The sequence below is a fragment of the Lycorma delicatula genome, chromosome 6, assembly GCF_047948215.1.
Source record: "Lycorma delicatula isolate Av1 chromosome 6, ASM4794821v1, whole genome shotgun sequence".
Classification (NCBI taxonomy): Eukaryota; Metazoa; Arthropoda; class Insecta; order Hemiptera; family Fulgoridae; genus Lycorma; species Lycorma delicatula.
The window spans coordinates 16,206,476-16,223,230 of record NC_134460.1 but is presented as its reverse complement, the minus strand read 5'-3'; the positions used below and the strand labels follow the sequence as shown (position 1 = coordinate 16,223,230).

The 16,755-nt window shown below is 31.6% G+C and overlaps 1 protein-coding gene across 1 annotated transcript in view; it reads right to left on the bottom strand.

Moving 5' to 3' along the window:
* Positions 1–16,755, bottom strand: part of LOC142326648 (superkiller complex protein 3-like) — a 28,034-nt gene that overhangs the window by 10,211 nt on the left and 1,068 nt on the right. Inside the window, exons 2-5 of the mRNA XM_075369244.1 lie at positions 11,462–11,775; positions 10,002–10,175; positions 6,640–6,791; positions 1,140–1,275 (exon numbers count right to left, since the gene is read on the bottom strand). Of these exons, the coding sequence (XP_075225359.1) occupies positions 1,140–1,275; positions 6,640–6,791; positions 10,002–10,175; positions 11,462–11,737 (738 nt within the window). The 5' untranslated portion in view covers positions 11,738–11,775. The remainder of the gene's footprint in view (positions 1–1,139; positions 1,276–6,639; positions 6,792–10,001; positions 10,176–11,461; positions 11,776–16,755) is intronic.

The window sequence follows — 16,755 nt, the reverse complement described above, 5'->3', positions numbered from 1 at the left end:
TTATATTTGTGTAAAAACCTTTAAATTATATAGAAATGTTTACAAGGTATAATCAAATGTAAAATATACAATGAAAGAACTTGTTTTAATACTTTTAATGTATTTAACTCATTTAAAGATTTCATATGCATGATGGTAATTTCTGTCACAGACTGAGCAGGAAGATTAAGAAAAAATACTATACCATCACATTGAGTAATATTAAAAAAATAAACATTAAAAATGTTTATTTTTTTAAATATTAATTTCTGATAATGTCAGTCATTTTATTTTATTCTAGCTGTTATTCTGGTATGCATAATTAAATACTATGAAAGGTAAATAATTGATAAAAATTACTGCAAAGAGAAAAAATATGATGCGGACATGACATGACTTCCTTGTACGCTTATTAAATTACATATACACATTTTTTTTTTATTGAATTATTATTTACTGTAAATTTTTTTTTACAATCAGAGGTTCATAATTATTAGTAAATCAATATATTTCAATTAAAAAAAAAGTTGGAAAAAAGGGATAAAGTCTGATTCAAACCAATGTGCCTTGTATGATCCAAATATTTCATTAATTAAAATTTTATTTGGCAATAACTCTGGAACCAATGAAAATAAGTACCGCTTATGATATATTGTTGAAAAACTCTCAATGAGGGTTTATTACTGCAGTTAAGAAAAAGTCTAAAATCTACATTTTTTTTGGATTTTGGGCTTTTTTAGACACTTTTGGTTCAATCAATTGCAATCAAAAGGGAGGTGCACAACTAGATGTTACAACAGTCCTACATCTGAAATTTTAAAATCCTGCAGGTAATCGTTTCTGAGTTATGCGAGATACATAAGTACAGATGTCATGTCAAAACTAGTCAAAATGGACATTTCTGTTGAAATCTGAAAACCGAAACTTTTCGTGATCGCAATGCTTCATTTACTTTGTACGCTAAGTAAAAAAGAAATTACAAATAGAAACAAAAAGATATATAATGTAATGTAAAATATAATATAAAACTTCAAACAATACTGTATGATAAATGCAAAGAATGAAAGGCATAATAGAAAATAACTTATTAGTATTAACATTTTTAATCCCTTGTATGTGAAATAAATATGAAATATATATTTTTTAATCAAATTACAAACCAGTTTAATTCGAGCTATTTGAAGTTGTGGATACAAGGATCCTGGTGTTAACTGAACAACCTTCTGATAAGATTTCTGTGCAGCAGTATAAGCTTTTCTAACCAGGTATGCATCTCCTAAGACCTCCCAACAGTTACTAAAACAAAATAAATACTGTATGTATATAAACATAATACATTAACTAATAAATATTCGTTTTTAATGCATTAAGCAGAAAATACAACTGTATGAAATGAAGACATATTTATATTTTAGGATATTTTTACATCCAACAGATTCTTCAGCCATTATACTTGCTGGGCAGTCAGTGATCCTTCAAGAAGATCCACCCACAGGCTGTCACTGCCACCTGATTATAAAAAGAATATATATATATATATATATATATATATATATATATATATATCAACTATCTGATCTACAAGAACTACTTTATGAACTTGGCTTATGTTGCTGGCATTCTGTCTTTATAGTTAGCACTTTTTTTAGGATGGAAGAATATTTTAGATGAAAAAATTAATTTTAAGAGGGTTGCACCTCATCCTCATCATCAATATGATGATAGAAGTTATAAATAAGAGCCTAATGATAAATATATTTTGGTATATGCCAAGAAATTGGTTTGTCAAATTTTCCATCTCATAAAATTTAATCTAATAAGTCTCTGTATTGCAGAAAGAGATACTGACAGGCAGCATCAAGAAACAAGATATTAATTGCTGAATATTTACCTCAAATCACCGGTTCTTATTACTGAGTCTTTTGTCTTAATTTGTCATTTCATGAAACAAATTACCTGAACATACAAATAAAAGGTAAAAACTTACCTTTACAACTTGATTTTATATCATGCTGAAAACTGAATACATTTGTTCTTGTATGGTAAATTTCAAAACAGTTTTCTATATAATGGTATTTTGCATTTTTTACGCTGATAAATTGTTTCTTTTCTTAATCTTTGGCTGGAACACAGTTTACACCTCTTGGTAGGTTTAGACTTATTAGTTGAGGAAACCTTTTCTATAAAATGGGCCCAAAATTTTCCATTCAGCCAAAGAGTAGATATCCCTGAAGTTGACGGTCGACCACTGGTGTGTCCCTATCTTAGAGGTGAATTGAATTTGGGATCTGCTCACTTAAATTTCAATGAAAATCATTAAGTTTTATAGTTTTCCTGTTATATTTCTATAATAATAATGCTTGCATTATACAAGGTGACATCAAAAAGATAAAACAATAATTTTTTATACCCCTTTGCAAACCTCCTCATTACTGGGAGTGACACCAACCTTTATCTACCCCTCCTATATATATATTTGTTGTAATCAAACACTGCATTAGGTTTCAGGGTTTTTTAGGGTTGAGGTTTCTAATTTCTCGCTGGCTCACAACTTCTATAAAGTCGTATTGTCCATGAAAAGTAGAAAGCATAAAAAACAACTTGTATAAGATGTAAACACACAGCTGATCTAAAAGTAATGATAAAAATAAAACTATCGAAATAGAAATGATAGCAAATGACTGCAGTTGATATAAAACATCTAAACTTCTCTATAAGATAAAAAACCCGAAACTATATCTTGCAGTAGAATGTACATGCTCAAATATAGTGATAGGAAGAGTCCATCTTTCATAATTACGCAATAAAAAAAACACGATGCACTGTGTTCATCTTTTGTGATGAATGGGTTAATGCACCCTTCCAACATTACTAAGTAATAAAAAATTGTTACAGAAAAATAAAAAACTAATTTTTATTATCTTTCTTGATCCGAAACTTGTTCTTTCCATTTTAATGAATGGTGCTTACAGTTACCCATTTACTTTCAACCCAACACAACTTTTGTTGTATTTTATATCCCAACAATTTTAACATGAATGAAATTTTATAGTAGCGATTTAAAATGTTAAAAGTTTCTATTTTCTAATATTTCCTGGCCTGCTTGGAAACATTTTTTACAATATTTATCCAAACGTTTTAGTCAAACAACTCCATTATTGTGTTTCGGTATTTTTTATAAAGTATGAGGTTATTTTATGTTTTTATATTACTTAATGTCAATCATAGTTATGACATTTGTCAAATAATTACCAGCATAATTAATAAATTAAACATGTTAAGTTTTAGTGAATAGTAGAAAAAATGAAATATTTTTAATACTAACAGAATCAGATATGACAGTAGAAAATTACCACATAGTTGACTGGAATAACAATCAAAATCAAACAATTTATATTTTTCTTAATCAACAACTGTATTGTTAATATTTCACACATTAAAATAGTAATGGAAAAATAAGGAGGTATTTTTTATTATCTCTGCAGAGTACTGTTGACATCATGTCTATGACGTTACTCGATAACCTGGCATTACATAAATAAATAATCAAGGGTTACCTGATTTAGTAGAGTCCGGTTACATTAAATATAAATGAAACTACAAATACTTATGATTCTGTCACTTTAAAGAATCTTAATGCATTAGCTAAAGTAGCCTAAGAAGAACAATGCTCATTTGACATTAAATGTCAATGAAACTGGCTCTACTATAAACATTTTCATTACAAATGTGTACAGCCAAAGGAAAAAAAATTACATCTGCACATTTTTTAAAATAGAAGCAAATCATATTTGACAAATACAATGTTCAAACATCACGTTATACTGTTGCAGGATGTTCATATTTGTTATGTAGGTGCGTATTGTTGCCACATGCTGTGTTTACTATCGGCTAGCACAATATTACAATACTAGCAAGTAGATGTAGGGGGAGTTTGTAGTTCCCCTGCATGCCTGCACACAAGCTCCTTCTACCAAAATAGCAGACGACTGCACAATGACCCACCATGCGCCAGCAGCTTTATAAACAGCAGCATGGCAATACAAGAGCATTCACTCTCAGACCACCACCAGAAAAGATTACCCCAACAACGTAGGGGAAGACACCCACCTTGTGGTGATTCCGGTCACCACACCATCCCCTTCGTTCCTAGCCCTGAAGGCCTTTACCGGAGGTCATCTTCAGACCCTCTAACTGATTATATCTCATAGTCACCAGCCAAGTCTCAGTCAGGATGCCACCAACGCAAATGCCTCGGCAGACATTTACATCAGTAAAAACCAATAACTAGCCAACACTTTCACTTTAGGCTTCCTTCGAACATCTTCATTCACTTTTCCTATCCTACAGCATCACCCTCTGAACTAGTTAACTGAGTTCATGGAAGTATGAACCCCACTCCTAATTACAGTATAAACGCTTGTTACTGTAAGTGTTTATACTGCTAAACTATAATAATAATACTATTTACTATTATAATAAAATAATACTATAATAATAATAATAATAATACTATATACTATAATACTATAGTATACTGCGTCATACTATAAGCCTCAAACATTGACTAAGCAACAAGTTAAATACAAAGCCAAACTCACACCACTCAAATATTTGTTATACATACAACAAAATTCAGACCTACATTTCAGCACCCACTACAAAATACACAAATTAACTAATTTAAGAAAAATGGACTCCAATCTGGTCCACAAGAGAGTCTGGGACAGACCTCTTACTCCCATCCAGTTCTATCTCAAGAGTCCTGTGTGACATTTACTTTGTCACACTTGGAGACCACTCTCTGCAAGACAGCGCCACACCTCAAGGCTGCATGGACTACCATGCCCTCGGCATGGAGGTGACATGGACTACCATGTCACCTCCCCACCAACAGCAGCTCTGCCACTCAACTTTAACAATTACTGTTCTAACCTAACTAACTTGAGGCTCACTACCAAGACACCTACTTCCATCCAATCAAATGTCCCAATTTGATAATGGGCAACCGGTAACTTAGTCCATTTAAACACCTTCAGCCAACCTACGTAACGCAAGAAATGGAGGAAACTATACTGAGATAGGGACTCTCTATACTGGGGCATCCTATGGACAGGGTCTTCCCTACTTCTGAGCTGCCATCACAAAAAGCAAAAGAACCAGAACAAGAAGAAGAAGAAGAAGAAGAAGGAAGAAGTTTCTTGGCCAGCCCAATGTGGGATCTCTCAGCAGATGCAAACATTCCTGCCAGAGCAGAAGGCCTGGCTGGCCCAGCACAAAGCCTGCTAGCACCAGCAAGCACTCTGTCTTTACTGTAAAGACAGAGATAGACGAGAACCATCTCAGCTATGCTGGCATCAGATGATCTGGGGGTAATCCCCAACCATACTGTAGTGGGGACACACGTCTGATTCCAATAGATGAGCCATAACTCCTTGACTACAATCCATGAACCAAGGTGACATTGTCAAAGATCAGCAGCCAAGGCAACATTGCCAGAGACCAGCAGTTGTACTCAACAGCCCTACTCAGGGCTACCTCATCCAACATCAAACAGCCCTTTTCAGGGCCACTATAAAATCTCAAACAGCCCTATTCAGGGTTACCACAAGGTTCTAAAATGACATATGTTGCCAGGGAAATATGGCGACTGTTTGTCGAATGTGATTAAGTAGTGTACTGGATCTGAATTGTGTCTATTTATGAAGTAAACAGCTAGTTTTCTTATAAGGGTAACTAAAAATCTTATGAAATAAGCTATTAAAAAACACTGTATTTATCAAATTTGGTCCAGTTTGTCATTTCCAAATTTATGGTTTTAAATAAATTTTCACATAGAACTATAAAGGGCAAAACATAGCTAATGGAAAAAATTTTCACCAGGTTTTAAGTTTGCGACAGACCTCAATGCAACTCCGTCCAACTAAAATAAAGGAATTTTATATTCATCTACATATATACAGAAGGAATATCTTCCTGCAGTCAAGCCTGCACAATCCAAAGGGGTTGATTTACAACCACTTTTCAGGAACTGATAGTCACTGCAGCAGGGATGCAGTAAAGTTCCAAACACAGGAATATTCAGTGAATCAATCTTTATAGCACAATGCCTTTGCTAACACAAACTTAATAAGGTCCAGGTTAAGATAAAAGCTGCATTCCTTAAAAGCCAGAGTCTAAAATGACCTGGAATATTTTAAGGAATAGAGAATCCTGAAAAATGAACTTGAGAAATAAGGATAAATGCCAAAGCCAAAGCAAAGTTTAATAAATCATTTTCTACAGATAACGAATATTAAACAACAGTGAATACAGTTGCACTGCATGCTGCTGGCATTTATTACTGACTAATGAATATAACAATTGTTGATGCTGCATAATATTTGTATTGAAAATAAATATATTACGTCTATCAGCCATACATGATAGTCACTTATTTACTTATGAAACATTTTCTGATATTAATAAACATCATTCACCACATAACTGTATTTTTTAATAAAGAAATATCAAATTTTCATGACCTAACAGAATGTATGCATTTCAACAGAAAAACTAAGTACTGACAAATTAATAATTCAGCAAATTCTGTTATAACATAATAGTTTTAAAAAAACATAGTTATCTCTTATCTATAAAACTAAAAGAACATAAACATACAAGTCTTCCACATCAATACGAATAGCAGCTAGAAGGGATTTCACAGCAGCACCAACATCTTGAAGTTCAAAATGTTGAATACTTAATTGTAACCACGCCCATTTGCTTTGTGTTGTTTTTGTAACAGCAGTTAATAATTCAATATTTAAAGCCTGCAAAGAAAATAAAATAAAAAACATCAATAAATCCATTAATATGAGAGGTGGATCAAAAAATAAGTTACACCCTTACTGTGTTCTTGAACTGAAAAGGATATATTAATGTCTTACAGTGGCAGCACTGGTTGTGCTGTTGTCTTTAAGCTCCCCCAGCAGCAATTCTGTACTCAGTACATGCGTAGTGTCATTGTCAAATATAGGATGTCCTTTAGGGGTTTTGTCCAGATTAGAAGGGCATTCAGCAGTCCGATTTTTGTAGGCAAAAAATTACAATTGTGAAATTCATCGCCAAGTTTTTGAGGTATATGGTGGGACTGCAATGTCACATCCCATGATCACAAAATGGTGCCAAATGTTCAGAAACGGAAAAACAAATGTGAATGACAGACTGCGTGCTGGCGTCCTTCAACAGCAAACACAACGGGTAACACGGAACATGTGAATGAAATGATCTTGAGTGACTGGCATATTAAAATTAGAGAAATTGCAAGTGAACTTAACATCAGTTTGGTAGTTTGATTGTGATTATTCACGATCAGCTTGGTTACCGTAAGAAACCAAGCACGGTGGGTGCACGATGGGTGCCAAATCTGTTGACTGACAACCACAAACATAAACATTTTGCATCTGCTCTTTCTTTTTCTTCAACGTTATTCCAGGACTGGTCCACAGTTTTTGAAACAAATCATCACAGGGGATGACAGCTGGGTGCTTCATTACAGTCCTGAGACTAAACGAGCATCACATGAACGGAGATACTAAGATTTGCTCAAAAGGTTATGCTGACATCTTTTTCAATTCCGAGGGAGTTATTTACAGTGAATTTATGCCCCGAGGAACAATAATCAATGCTGAATCTTAACGTGAAGACTTTAAAAAAATTGCGTAAAGCCATTAAAGATCGAAGACCTGGAAGACTGAGCAATGGTATCGTTTTTCTTTGCGACAACACTACTCCTCATTCAGCTCATGTGACAAAGGAGTTACTGCAAAAATTCAAGTGGGAAGTGTAGTCTCATCCGCCTTACAGCCCTGACCTAGCACCCTGTGACTACCACCTGTTTGGTCCTCTCAAGCGAGACCTGGGAGGGGAGCGCTTCGCTAATGATGAACTGAAGGAAGCGGTAGTTAAATGGTTGAAGGAAATTGGACGAAATTTTTATGAGAGTGAAACTGAAAAACTTGTCACAAGGTATGAAAAGTGTTCAGAAAAACTTTGTGATTATGTCGAAAAATAGATGAAAATGTGTAGTTTTTTGTTCAATAAAAAAAAAATTGTCTTATAAATATGTGTTTGTTTCATAGAAGGGGTGTAACTTGCTTTCTGATCGTCTTTTAATTAAAAAAAAAAGTGGATAAAATATTGACTTATAAGTCAATAAAATAATAGAACCATCATAACTTTCAGAAATCATTCTTTTCAGAAATATCATTTTAAGAATACAGCAAATAATATTTATGACCATTAAAACCTAAATAAGTAACATAATATGTAATTAAAAGTAAAATCATTATATAAGTAATTAATATAATTGATTTGGATAAATAATCTTATTCTACATTAAAAAAATAGCATTATCCAATATCATAATAATTATTATTTTACAATAGAGAATTTACAGAGTTAAAATCATTATTTTATACAAAAACTTTTTTGTATTAAATTAATTCACTTACATAGGTAAAAAAAAAATTATATCTATGATAAAATTCACAAATAATATATTATCAGAATATTCAGAATAAAAAATAATAAGTTATCTCTTTTAAATCATTCATTGACTTATTTCAACTCGCATGCAATATAGAAAGAGCTCCTTGACAGAGCAAAAAGTTAGTGTATTAATGCTCAAAATCTGAACATTATAATAATTTATAATGAATTTGAAAGGATTCTTATTTAATATATATATATATATATATAAATATATATATATATATATATATATAAATTCTATTAAATAAACCACCTGGTGTAGAATAACATTTATTATGCAATAACAGAATTATTTCAATCCTGACTAAGGATGCGGGATCCCATGAAAGTATCTTAATATTCTATACTAGGTGGTTTGTTTAATATAATTTAACAGCACAGAGGAATAATATTAATTTTGAAAAGATTAATTTCAGTAATACACATATATATATATAAATAAATAACTTGATCCACCAAGTACAGAATAAGATTAAATTAGATAGGATGACAATTACCTTACACAAGAGTACTTTCACAATTTTCTCGCATCTTAAGTTGATCCAAACTTATGATTGTTCACGTAAAATTACATACCATAAATACACAATATTAACAAAATAAAATCTTGATAAATACAATAACACAAAATTTGTTAAAATTTTGGATATAAACTTTAAAATCAATTCAAATCAAAATGGAATTAAAATTTTTTTTCCTTTTATATTTAAGATTTAAAATCAAAATCAAAAGTTAAAATTAAAGTTAAAAATTCCATATATAAAAAATATGTTGTCAAATAATAAAAATATTAATTAAAAGTTAAAATTATAAATATGTTAAATAAGGAGTGTGTATGTGTGTGGTTTGGCTAGCCAATATTATGTTACTGTCTGGATAGTAATATAATATACAATGGACATGTAATGTTCATTGTATATTATATTACTATCATTTGATATTATATTACTATCATTTGATTCAAAACACTAGTGTTTTGAATCAAATGTAATACGTCAAACAATCGATAAAAACAACACTTTAACAAAGTATGATGTACATTTTAATAACCACAATCTCTTAGTAATGTGTGAAGTCAGTTGTTACAAATATACTTTCATCACTTCTACAACAAAATTACACATCACAAAACAATATACATAATAATCAATAATACTAAAAAAATTTGTGATTGGAATAAGCAACTAACTGTGTTAAAATATTTTTGTAATTATTACATTTGAAAAAATAGATATTACAATAAAAAGATATCTCAATCGCATTATAAATTATTGAAAAAAGGAAATGAGCAACAGTTTCAGTTTTTACAAGTAACAGTAGGAAAACATGAGTTCATATGTTGTTATAAACATAAGCAGAAAGGTGTCTTAATTTGATGTCAAAAAGTTAGATCACTCTTACATTTTCTTTTCATGAGCATTCTTTTAACAATTTAAAATAATAATTTTCAAGCACACAAGACATAAATATTAATTTAAAATACTTACTGTCTCTCCCTGAATCCTGTATATATCACTAAGAGCCATTGCCACTTCAGAAGACCGTTTATTAAGATACAAAGCTTTTTTGTAACAACATCTAGCTTTTACTAAATCATGAGTAACATAATAATTACCCAGTTCTAAGTAAACTTTATACCAGTAAGGCGCTAATTTTCCAGCCTATAAAAGTAGAACAAACCATAAACATATTAAATATCTACTAGTTAAAAAAACATCCTAAGTAATCAAATAAATATACCAGCACAGTGGCTGGCTGTCATCAGACCAAAATCCACATTTCATTTACAAAATATTTAATTTGATAAGGAAAATTTTCGACCGACTAAGAAATTGCAAATGACATCGGCATTAATGATAGTTCTGTAGAACTAATTACATGATTTTAATGAATGATTTGAGCATGCACAGCGGTTATGAAATTTAAGCCAAAACTGTTTTCATTTGAATAGAAGAAAGAAAGAAAGTCACCATCATCCTCAACACCAATGCAAACAAAACAAATGAAGAGCTAAGTGAAAGTAATGCTGACCAGTTATATTTTTTATTTTTATTATATTTTTTATGAAGTTGTGGATATGAATACCCACCATAAGGCCAAATTTCCAACAAACATACTACCTAGAGGTTCTGCATCATGATAATTACAGCCCTTTCTTCATATGTAATCCAGGATTTCTTGGTCAAGTATGGAACTCCTAAGATCACCAGACCCCTTACTTATTAGACATGGAATTTTGTGATTTCTGGTTGTTCTCCAACCCGAAAATGGGGGTAAAGGAGTTCCAATTTGACAGCAGTGAAGACAGCACTATGCTGTTGCATTGACCTATTATGAATGCTGTCACATTATGTTTCACTGTTGCAAATAATCTAATTAAAATGTTAATATAGATAACTTTCTAAAAAATTTTCTAGAAATATTTCTTACGGATGAGTTTATCACTCTTTTGAATAATCAGATATTTCAGTTGTTAAAAGTGATATCACCTAGTATCTTTTGGTTACATACACTTCTGCTCTCCAAACATTTATATAGAAACATGATAATGTTCATCTCTTGCAAATTACAAACTAATGAAATTTCAACTGATAAATTGGATAAATTTCTGCAATCTAATTCATGGCAAACAACATAACTGATATACAACAAAGAATGGATATTGAAATGACAATGGTGTATCACAAAGTTATTTCATCTTTCGCATACAATAACCTGAGTACAGTAATGGAGACAAATAGTGTAATATACAATTTACTCTTGGATAAATTATAAATCCACATTCAAAAAATTGGATCCTCTTCAAAACACTCGTTGTAATAATGCACTAAACCAAATAATAAAACTAAATCAAGGTTTGCACACTATATAAAACAATAAATTTCAATAAACAAAATGGAAAAAGTATATTTATCTTTAATATAAACATGAATAAACAATAAAGTACCTTAAATAATGCATTAATGCATTGTTGAATCTCATCTTCTTCTAAACAACGCATACCTAGATGATACCAAGCATCTGGTGAGTCAGGATGTTTAACAGTAATACCAAAAAGTATATCAAGAGGTGGCATAGCCTTATCGGCTAGCTCAGCTAATTGAACTCGAAGTAATATAGCAGTAACCTCATTATCACTACTGGTATACATAGTTTCCAGTTTTGCTAACAAGTTTTTGCTATATCCCACTTTTCTAAATGTATATGAGCTCTGCACATACATTCCAAAGCCATTGCATTATTTCTGTCTTCTATTAACAACTGTAACGTTTAAAATCATAACAATAAATTAGAATTATAAACTTGCCAACAATTTCTACCCAATAGTAAAATTAAAGTTACAATCAAAAAGTAATTGTGTTGCTCCCTGTTAATATTTCAGAACTTGATAAATAAATAGAGTAATTTGTTTACGTTTAATAAAAATCTTCATTAAATTTTTGTACGCCATAAAATACAAATTAATATCTTTCAGTTCTGGAAAATGTAATTTTGTTCAACAATATATTTACTATGATAGCTTAAGATGAGATATCAGTCTGCAACTCACCACACAGGAGAAGACACCTTCTATGTGATGGTTTCGGTCACCTCACCACCCCCTCTGTACTTTGCCCTTATGGGCTTTACCAGAGTTCATCTTCAGTACCTTGGCAATGACATCTTTCAGTCTAGCCTCATCATAGCCCTGTAGGGGAAGACATCCAACTTGTGATGTTTCCGGTCGCCACACCACCTCTCTGTTCCTAGCCCCGAGGGGCTTTACCAGAGGTCCCTCTAACTGATTACATCTCACAGTCATCAACCAGGCCTCAGTTGGGATGCCACCGATGTAAATGCCTCCGCAGACATTTACATTAGTAAAACACAAATCAAATTTTGCCTTCACGTAGGCCTCAAACAGACATCACGGTCAACCTAACATGATTTCCTCAAACTAACTAACTGAGACCGCAGAAGCGCGGACCCTGTGCCTAGTCTAAATTTGACAACACTGGTCGGCCTAGCCTTGTGACTGATGAACTGACGATGAAAATCAACAATAAAATTCATGAAAATTGCCATATTATGGAACATCGCTCTTTAACGTCAAACAATACTCTGCAAGCATTATTTCACTCCACTGTCACTGGTACCTGTTTGCCATGACTGAGATTTGATGGTGAAGATATTATCAAAGCTCATCACTGATGCCATCGAGATTGTCCAGAAAGAAATCCAGGTGTGAATCCAAAAAATGAATTTTTATTATAACCCATACATGTTTTAATTTTGTTAATTTACTGTAATAAATACACCCATAATGTCACAGTAGTTGGGGGATTTATGATTTTATAAAATTTTTTTTACAACTAAATGACATCCATGCTGACTTTTCAATTTACCTTATCAGTTCTTCCTTTTCTTTTTCCTTTCAAAAATGTATTACTTGATTTTAACTTTTTCTTTCAAATAATGAAACCCAGAACATTTTTCCCCATTGCCTTAAATAAGGTTTTGAAAAGCCCAAACTTTACATGTAGTTGAGGTATAAGAATTATTTCTTAAGTTAACTAGTGGGGAATGTACAAACAACATTGTTCTGTCCAGGCATAAGTGCTTCACCTTTCGCCCATTTCTTTCTGATAAAATGATTTGTTTTGTCCCTGGTGTCCCAATCACAAAAAAAGCAAAAACATTTAGTAGCAGAGATGGAAACCCATTAAATGCAACTTTTAAATTACAACATCTAGTCTAATGGTAATTGTTTACTGATTTATTTCTAACAGGATTATCATACTGTCATACTTTTTTTTCAAGTTAGTCGCATAAGATATTGGATCAGAAGAAAGTTTGTTGCCACTGTATTAAAGGACATCCTTTAAACTAGTTTTCAAACAATCAATGAACAGTTTCCATTCTCCAGCTATGTTCATGATGAAGTGCATCTATATCAACCCTAATATTGTTAAAATACACTAAATTATTTTCTTCAGAATATAAATCTTCCTGACAATTATGAAAGAAACAAACTTCAGTGTCAGTATGGAGAAGATTTCAGCTTTTCAGCCTAGATCACAAAAGCTCTGCTTGTTTCTCCTGAAAAAAGTTATTTAATTCAGTTTGAGTTATCAGATAAGATTTTTCGACTCTGTTTCAAAAGTAGGATTATCATACTCCTCATAACAAACTTTAGTGGCTACCTTGTATTCCAATTCATCTTCTAAAGTTACATGTATTGGAGGAGGATATGATAATGGCCTTGGAGACAGTACCAACCATAAGCCTTTTACCAGATGGCAAATTCTGGTACTGCACTGTGTTTGGAATTATTACTTATTTCTTTTATCTTTGTAATACAGAAATCTGACAAATGATCTTGTGTTCTGACACCACACATTCATCAATATGGCAAAACTCATGTGACAATTGCGCCTTGCAAAGTCTATCAGACATTTCACACAGATCAAACAGCAGGTGTAAGGGACCCAGTTCCTATCCTGAACCCCAAATTTAAAGCCAAAGTATAGTTCATAACATTTTTTTAACAAGTGGAGTCAAATTTCATCATTGTTTTTTAAAGTCAAATTCCCCACATACGATAACAGAAGCTATCCGGATCATTTACTTCCTTGGCATATTTATTCACTAACACAACACACTTGACACAGTAACTATAAATCACACAACTAAATGAAACCACAGGACATGCCTTCATAGTGAATTTTTAACATCACACTACATATTAAAGTACAATGCTGGTGTGTTAACTGTATAACTCAACAGACTCCTCAGCAATAACATATCAGAACCTGCAGTAAATTAATCATCATGCATTCATGCGTACAAAGCTATTGTCTTCATAATGACATGTTTATACCCCACCCACTGTTAGAAACCATTCATAGCAAAATCATCTTTGCAAAATCTGTGTTTCTGTGGATGTTGTTTACATATTTAAAAGTTATCTGTTGATTTTAGTAAGGCATGGTAGTTACATGATTTAAGACATCATCCAAATTTCAATATATTGCAATTTTAATGCTACAATTACATGTATGCAATTTTAACTAAATTAAAATTGTACTATTTACTTATGAAAGAGATTTAAAAATAAACAACTATTTTTACGCTCTGTTCTTATAATTTGGAACAAATCAACAGTAACTTAAAAAGTTTCTACACTACATATAGAAATAAAAGATATTGTCAAAGCTGCATACATACAACTCATTATATTTAATGCTGTCATCAATTATGACAAAAAAATACATGAATTTAACTTAAACTCTTATGTAATGTTTAGTGCATATATCCTCCTTTGCCAATAAAGTTTTTTGTGTTATGTAGTTAAAGTAAGAACACAAATTTAATTTTTTGTGAGAATATTTTCACGTCTATAACCAAGAAAACCAAAGTTTGGTGTAGTTCATGTACAATGCATAAAACTGTATATTGTATTGACTCATGTAAAACACACACCTTTTTTCTTAAAAAGGAACATGAAATTTATGGGTGCATGTGACAAGCTGGATTTCCAAATGAGGGTCCAATATTTGTATTTACTACTGTACTACGTATTGTAATATAATACACAATATATGGTAGTAACCAAAACAAATTGTAGCATATATTCTAATTACTTTTGATTTCACATCATTAATGCTGAGTCACATCTGTTATGTAGACTATATCATAATTGCCTGTTTATAAACAAACTTTTGTCATAAGCATTTTGTTTATCTCTGCATTTTCAGTTATTATAACATATGTTATTATTAATCATCTTGTAATTTTATATAAAACACAAGTCATTTCAGATAAACTTGTAACAGTATTCATTTTGTTTTAGTTGAATGAAGGAAGATTATATATTCAGTTATACTAAATTTTTTCAATTAGTAAACTTTAAGCAAACTAGTAAAAATGAATTTTATAAAAAATTTTAAATTATTTACAGTAGGCGAAAAATTAGTTATTCGCTTAGCTGAGGATGTCTGTAATTGTGCAGCAGGCTGTAACTATGATATTCCAGAATCATGTATAAGAAATCGGAGAAAGAAAAAGAGAAGCAGTATCTTTTTACAGTACTACTTTAGTATTATCTGACTGAATTTGGAACTTCCCTCAAGTAGAAGAGCAGTAGTTTTCTTACATTCAAGATATATGCGAGCAAGGATTTGCTGTTTCAATAGATGACCCGATTAAAAGCCGCACAAATTGTGAGGAAACTTCAAATACTGAATTTTAAAGCAAGTCTAGGATAGTTAAATTGTTTTATGTATAGGTATGAACTATAAATAACAAAACATACATCTGCATGTCAATGTTTGTCAAATACCTTTCAGGAAAAATTATTGGCCTTTTAGAGTTATTTAATTCAGCTATGACAAGAAAATAGCTTTCTAATGGGAGAGATAGCAAATGCCAATCAAACATCAGTTTACTTCCACACGGCAGCAGATTCAACAATTAACTCTGTCAGTGATAACACTGTTTGCAGTTTGACTTTGTAAAACAGTACTAGTGGTTATGTAAAACAGCAATGTACAATCATGTTGATGATACTTGTAGTTGGCAAAAATTTCTATCATTTATTGCAATTAAAGAAAAAACTTTCCAAAGAGTGTAAAATGACTTGTTGCTATGTCACTGACAGGTGCCAAGAAAAAGGATGGATGGCGAAAGCACTTGTTTTAAAGTGGGTAAAATGTGTGGGTGCAGGAACCTGGTGCTCTTTTAAAATTACCGTCTTGTTTCAAAAGAAAACTTGAACTATTGTTGGAGAAGTTTTTACTGTTTCAGTGAGTATTTTTTATTATGTAATATAACGACATAAAATTTAAACAAATCAATTTTAAACAAATTTCTAATTTTAATCAAATCATATTTTTATTTAAATACGCACTATTTTTTTTACTACTGCTTCTTAAGTATTCTGTAAACATAATTCTGTCTACAAAAATAAATAATTAAATTTATGTTAGATACTGATCATGCTCCTCCGTTGATGTAAGGTCCTGGAGTTTTGCCAGGTCACTGCAAAACCTCATTGCAGTGGATAGAAAAAGGTAGAACCTTACATAAGCAGGTCCTACCTAACAAAAAATGTAGACGACTATTCTCTGGTCAAATGGATGAGAATGTACAATAACCTAATAATAGTACAACTAAGTAAAAATATGCATTGTAATAAAAAACAGACCTCTCCAAATGATTGTAACATAAAATCATTCAAAACAACATGGCCTGTATCCCTCC